Source organism: Ostrinia nubilalis, chromosome 8 (genome assembly GCF_963855985.1).
Source record: "Ostrinia nubilalis chromosome 8, ilOstNubi1.1, whole genome shotgun sequence".
Lineage (NCBI taxonomy): Eukaryota > Metazoa > Arthropoda > Insecta > Lepidoptera > Crambidae > Ostrinia > Ostrinia nubilalis.
Genome location: NC_087095.1, coordinates 8,146,370 through 8,153,045, shown reverse-complemented (window position 1 = coordinate 8,153,045; position 6,676 = coordinate 8,146,370). Strand labels below are relative to the sequence as shown.

The following is a 6,676-nucleotide window of genomic DNA, read 5'->3' as shown; positions in this document are numbered from 1 at the left end:
CTTGAGCAGAATTTTTACTCAAAAGTGACGTCACGCGACATTTCAACTCAATATAATACTTTAATTATTTGATTATGGAAAAAATTAAAAATATGAGTCTAATATTTTCCAATTATCTGTCTGAAGGACTAAATAGAATTTCGATTTCATTACCCAGTCATCATCCCTATTGCTGTTGCAATTTAGACTCAATTATTACAAGGACATAAAATTCCACAAGCTTTAGCTTATGCTGTCTCTGTAAGTACCTAAATTAACTGACATAATATCTAGCCTGCTAATTTATTCGTGAAATCCAATTAACGTTACCTTCAAACTTGTTGTTGTTTAGATAATCGCTTTTCTTTTCCAGAAAACATTAATAAGGTCGGTAGGTATTATAAGTTTGAAAAAGGCTATTACGGATATTAGATATTTTCTTAGTAAAAGCACAAGCGTGGGATCATTCTAGGAAAATAGCGAAACAGCAGTCTGTGGGCTATTGTTATATTGTATATAATTATTTACTAAATTGATTATTTCAGCAAATATTATCCTCAAGGAAAATAAATAATATTCTATTTAATAGAGAGTAACTGGGACACATTTGATTTTCCCTTCCAGTTTCATACTAATTGGCAGGAACTTCAGTCGATGTTTAACTTGTACCCATTTTTCCATTTGAGCAGTGCCTTGGGTATTTCCACTTTCGCGTCAATTTTTTCAAACGGGTAATTGGTGTAGTCTTGCCAGAAGACTGCTCGCACTGTTCGGAAGCCATTGTCGAATTCGGCAATCGTTTTGATGTCATTCTCGTCAAGAACGAAGTCGAAAATAGAAGCGTTTTCCACCACTCGGCTCTTTGTCACCGTTTTTGGGATGCTAATGATTCCTCGTTGGTACTGAAAAATGACATCAAAATTTCACAAAAAAGGTAGTAGTCTGATAAATATCTGCAGGCAACATGTGTGATTTTATTTATACTTGTGAATTTCATTGTAAGTACCAATTAAAACGTTTATTTGCCAAAACATGGTAGGAACAGGTACAACAATATTATGTAAGATGTAATGTGTATTGTGAACTAGCAAATGTGTAAAATAGTACGATAAACCTGTTTTAAAATACAAGTCATCCAAATTAACGTTCTCAAGTGGCTTAAATGACTTGCATTAGCATTCCCCTTCACATAATTTGAGCGAAAAATTTGCTGCTCTGCAATTGAAATCAGACTTTTGACAAGTAATTACGTTTTGATGAAATTCCAGTTTAATTGAAGACTTACCAAATATCTTAGGGTTATTTGCGTCACTGTCTTCCCATGTTTGTTGGCTATGGCCACCATTGTAGGGTTGTTCAGTTTCGGCTCAGGACTATTTGGTGTGGATCGGCTAGGTACCATGGTGCCAAAAGGTGAATAAGCTACGACTATTATGTTGTGGGCTTGACAGAACCCTACTAGATCTTTTAGGCCAAGATTGAGGTTGACCTAGAAACAAATAATTGTTGCTACAAGAGGATATGTTACAAGGAAAAGAGAACCTTATGTAAATTAATAAGATAATAACAGTATCAATTCGCAGTGTCAAAGGAAAGTTTCTTACTTCGATTTGGTTACACGCTGGCGGTACTTTACAGTTTGCAAGAACTCTCTTCAGCTGGTCCACATTGAAGTTTGACACCCCAATAGCCTTCGCCAAACCTTTTTCTAGTACAGCCTCAAATCCTCGCCAGGTTTCAAGATAGTCAATCTTTTCATCTACACCATCCTCCTGTTGAAAAAAAAAGCAAATATTAGGAGTACAAAATAAATCTACGTCAAATTTTAAAAAATCTATAATCTTATATTTAAAATCCCAATTTCATAGTACCGCTGTTTAATGCTAGACAGACAAAAGTACTTCAGGTTTTCATATTTCAGGAAACTACAATGCTAATAATGATTATGCGGCCACACTCCAGTACTTTATTATTTACACAGATGCACATTGCACAGCTTTTAACCACTATTATAAACTTCAATTCAGTTCATCGTAACGTAGCGTTCCTAAATTACAGGATTCCGCGTCCAACAATGAATAAATTTGGAACGAAAAAGCCATTGCATTTGCAGCTCTAAATTCTTTGATTTTATTCCACACAATTGTCATTTGAAGAAATGGGAATTTACAAACGCGTAAAAAGGATTATTTAAGAGATGTGCATTTTGTTTTTGTTTGAATTTATAACTATAATACTGTCTTCATTACATAGCTAGGTACTCCACTGAATGCAGTCAAGTTGATGTGTGAATAGAAGTTAATTTGGTTTTTTCCTTGTTCGTCAAAAAAGCTTGTCTTGTCAAACGTAATTTTAATGAAACCTCATTAACATCATTCGCATTTTTCCCTCATCATTATTTATTAAAGGAAAATTCTTGTTGCTTAATTTATAATTCATACCCAAATTACTCACCTTGTAACAAAACCAATATTGTTATGTTACAACATTAACGGAACGATAAACATCGTAAGTTCATAAGAACTTGATTAAAAACTGAAATGCCGGTATGAGAAGAGGACCCATTTTTTGTTAGCTCCAGGTACCGCAGTTTCAGAGTAGTTACTCTTTAACGCTCGATTGCATATTTTCGGATCTATCTTTACTTCTGACTCATAGGGATTAGCATGAGCAGTAGCGGTAGACAGATGAAAATACGGGTATGTAAAACACGTAGGTAACGAAGTTGCCTCAATTCGCCGGACAAATCCAAGCTCATCATTTTAGCCAATACGAGTAGCATCAGTCAGTTGATGGACGTAACGAAACGCCACCAAAGCAAAATCTTCCATTGTCTCATCCAGCCCCTACCACAGCTATCCTTCTTGTGGTCGTCGGTCCATCGAGGAAGTGAGGTGAAGACTCAGTCCGTCATATTAAAAATATAACCTTGTAGAATGTAGGCGCTCGTTTTCGTCATTATAATTAGAAAAAAGTATTGTAATATTTTAGTACTTACGGTGATAGACATCGGCCAGTGCATCAAGACGAGGTCCAAGTAGTCCAAATTCATTCGGCGTAGTGACGCGCGCACTGACACCTCCACATCGGACTCCCGGTGGAAATGATGCCATACCTGAAGTTATTGATAAAATACTTTGTAATACATACAGTACTTAAAACCACTTCATATTATTTACTCTTTATAAAAATTAATATGCTCATTTTAAAAAACTTCGCCATCTCTGAAATAGGTAACATTCGTTTATCTTCATTTCATTATAAGGCAAATCAGACCGCGTTAGACTTGAGTATGTCATATTATTTTACTTCGGAAGTAAAATTAAATTTAAATCATATTCAAATTAAGTGACTCGTTTTGGTTGAACTTGAGGTTGAACTCGGTTATTTAAAAAAAATTTTTTTCAGACAGTTACGAAATTATAACAAACATGTACAGTTGTATCGATAGCTCTAAGGCTTAGATAGATACCGATCTACGATACAACGCCAGCTTTGATTGTGGGTTCAAGTACCTACTACTTACTATCAAGTTAGGAGTGCCATTGATTGTAGTTTTAATCTCATTGATAAAATATATCACTTACTTTGGTAGTTACAAACAAATCCTCTCTTTTGACGACACCTTCTTTTATCTTCTTGTTTATTACTTCCCCAACTTCAGGTTCTACTCGGTAGAGATGTGCTGTATCGATGTGTCGATAGCCAATATCGATAGCGTAAGACAATGTGTCGACTAGTTTTGGTAGGTCCGTCATATCGAATTCCATCTAGAAAGAAAACAGAAACATTAGGAATTTGAGGCCACAGAAAAAAAAACACTTAATATTATTAATTTTAAAAAAAATTTGGATTACCATGTTTATGTAAACATACCTTATCATTAAGTCCAAGCCAGGTGCCATATCCCAGAGCAGGAATATTCTTGCCATTGTTGAGTTTAAAATTGGGAATGTTAACCTGGAAAATAATTACTTTATATCAAAACACCAAAGAATTAAAACAATGGTTTCTTTTTATTAACCTCTTTATGTCATAATCTAATGATTACATTAATATAAGTAGCTCTTTTATCAAGTTACATTTTTTAATTTTTCATAAATAGAAACATGTAAGGAGTACCAGGAAAAACAGTTAATGCAAAATATTTATCTCCTCTCACACTGATAAGCTTAAATAACAGTATAGTTAGCTTGTTAACAAATAATTTTGCTCCAAAACAAATGAAATTATAGGTATTTGTTTATTTGGCACAATACACAATACATGATATAGGCACAATACAAGATTAAAACATAGAAAAAACAAAAAAGAAAAATAAAATAGATTTTAAGTGCCCTGTGCCAAAAAGGTCCCTGACTCAGCATTAGTCGTGACAAAGATGCCACGACACTGATTTTCAGCAAGGACCTTTGGGGCACTGGGGTCGCCGTAAAAATAAAAAAAATAAAAAAACAAAGAAACACACATATTTTATTCGTAAACTGATAACCATCCATGTTGTCCATATTCATACCTACTAAAGTATAGTAGTTGGTTTGTTCATTTAAATTTTTGGCCATCAATACAATCAGGGCCCTATTGCAAAAAGTTAAACACCCGTTGAACACTTGTGTAATTTATTTTTAGTAGGTAAGGACTTTAATAACTTAACTATTACTATTATATTTTTATTTTAACTGTTAAAAAGCCGATTTAAAATGATATCAAAGACATACCTTGGCCATAGTGCGTGCGTTCTGGTAAGCGGCAATTTGCGAACTGCTTCTTACGTAAGATATTATGACCGGTCATACAGTAAGCTATAAATAGTACAGACACGACGCTCCGAGAGTATCTGGTTTGTTATCTATTATTTACCTATCGATAGAGAAATGCAGAGTCATCTTCCGGGTGATATCAAAGGAAAGATTCTGAATTTATTGTATTTATCTTACCTAGTAGGTACCTACACCTGAAATACATACTAAATTAATGTTTTTATTATTTTCCTAGATTAATTGGTAAGATATAGCAACTGTTTTCTCGATAGTAATAAACCTACTAATAAGCTTAGTGCAATTAAGTATGAGTATGATAAGAAATCCAATTAATATTTGTTGTCGTCTTATCTTAATAAAACACCTGGTTAAATATTTAATGTCAAGGTTGCGATTCCAGGTTTGAATAAAATAACGACACATTAATCTAAACACTATGATATTTCATCATCATCATTTCAGCAATAGGACGTCCACTGCTAAACATAGGCCTCCCCCAATGCTTTCCATGTTACGATATTTTTAACAAACCTTTAAGTAAAATTTATCAAAAAATACCTTATTAAGTTTTGTTAAGTAAATTTGACTGCATACCTATGTAAAGTTTAAGTTAATAACAAAACTTCTATCTATTAATATTCTGTGTCGTGCGGAATTAACAATGCTGTTTCGATTACAAACATTCCCAAGACTATTATCGAAGTAGTCACTATTGTGTGACAGTATGTACTCATTGTTTAACAGCCATGAACAGACATTAAAATTATCAATTTATCATTACCTCTCCAATCCTTGAATCAATAAGTAAAATTCAAAATAATGTAAAGTGGAGACAGCTATGAACAACCCTTCAAAATACATGAGCATGTTTTATTCTAATACCAATACCATGCCTATTAAAAAGATATCGAGCGTTAAGAAACATGACGGCAAACCCCTTAAAAGGTGGACATTCTTGAATCCATAAATCCATACTCGCAGTTCAAAGAGAATATATTGTACATATAAGTTCGCCTTATGTACAGTCACGGAATGAAAAGGTTCGTCAGTTTTCAAATTGATTCCTTCAACGAATCGCGAGCACATTACCTTTTGAAACTATGTTACAGAATAATCTTGAGTTAGAGAAAATAATCTTTAACTGTTCGTCAGTAAAGTTCAAAATTATTCAGATCAAAGTTGTTTGACGATTTATCTTGTCAAGAAGATTATCGCCCGTATTCACAAACGATGCTTGCTTAAGTGAAGCAGCAAATCAAACGCACAGCGTAGAATAGACCTCTGTGATTGGTTCGTGTGTCACCCTGTGCGTCCATGCTCACTGTGAGACCTCATTGCAATGTTTGTGAATACGGGCGTATGAATGATAAACTAAAACCTTCTTGTTGGTTCAACCTGCCATTATAATTTCTTTTAAATAAAAAAAAACTATTGTCAATTGGTCAATGTCATCATTGCATTGCACTGATGGGATAGAAAAATAAACAAGCAAAACCTTATTCGTCAGCAAACGTCATATTTATTTAAATGTTAGCAGCACTGTTTCTTGCACTGTTATGTTGGCAGGTTTGACTCTTACAGTACCTAGTGCAAGCGAAAACCGACACTAAGGTGACGAACCTTTTCATTCCGCGACTGTACAAATTTATTTTGGCATTAAAGTTTAAATAAATAAATATCACTATATGGTCACAATAATTATGTACAACCTATCAAAGACTATGGTTCCACAGTTGTCGTGCACATTCGTCGGTCGTCGGTCGTCAGTCAACGTCTGCCTGCTAATCCACTTACTGCCAGGACAGTTTGGCTAGCGACAGCGAAAATTTGGCCAGTACTGCGGCGTCCGTACATAAATTTCGCACATGTCGGTTTGCGCCGTTTCTGCATGGGAAGGACAATTTTGCGGTGCACTGACACGTCTTTGTTGCTATAAA

General features: G+C 34.4%; 1 protein-coding gene across 1 annotated transcript; it reads right to left on the bottom strand.

Moving 5' to 3' along the window:
- Positions 1 to 470: 470 nt before the first annotated feature.
- Positions 471 to 4,806, bottom strand: LOC135073894 (aldo-keto reductase AKR2E4-like). The gene is made up of 7 exons (XM_063968142.1): positions 4,698 to 4,806; positions 3,856 to 3,939; positions 3,567 to 3,749; positions 2,978 to 3,094; positions 1,584 to 1,751; positions 1,265 to 1,468; positions 471 to 881 (listed from the first exon to the last, which is right to left on the bottom strand). The coding sequence occupies exons 1-7, from the start codon at positions 4,704 to 4,706 to the stop codon at positions 627 to 629; spliced, it is 1,020 nt and encodes a 339-aa protein (XP_063824212.1). The 5' UTR covers positions 4,707 to 4,806; the 3' UTR covers positions 471 to 626.
- Between the last annotated feature and the right edge of the window lie 1,870 nt (positions 4,807 to 6,676).

Coding starts and splice junctions, on each gene's coding strand:
- LOC135073894 (XM_063968142.1), bottom strand. Junction 3,095..3,566: donor ATTTGTTTGTAACTACCAAA/GTAAGTGATATA, acceptor CAATAACTTCAG/GTATGGCATCATTTCCACCG. Junction 882..1,264: donor AAATAACCCTAAGATATTTG/GTAAGTCTTCAA, acceptor GTCATTTTTCAG/TACCAACGAGGAATCATTAG.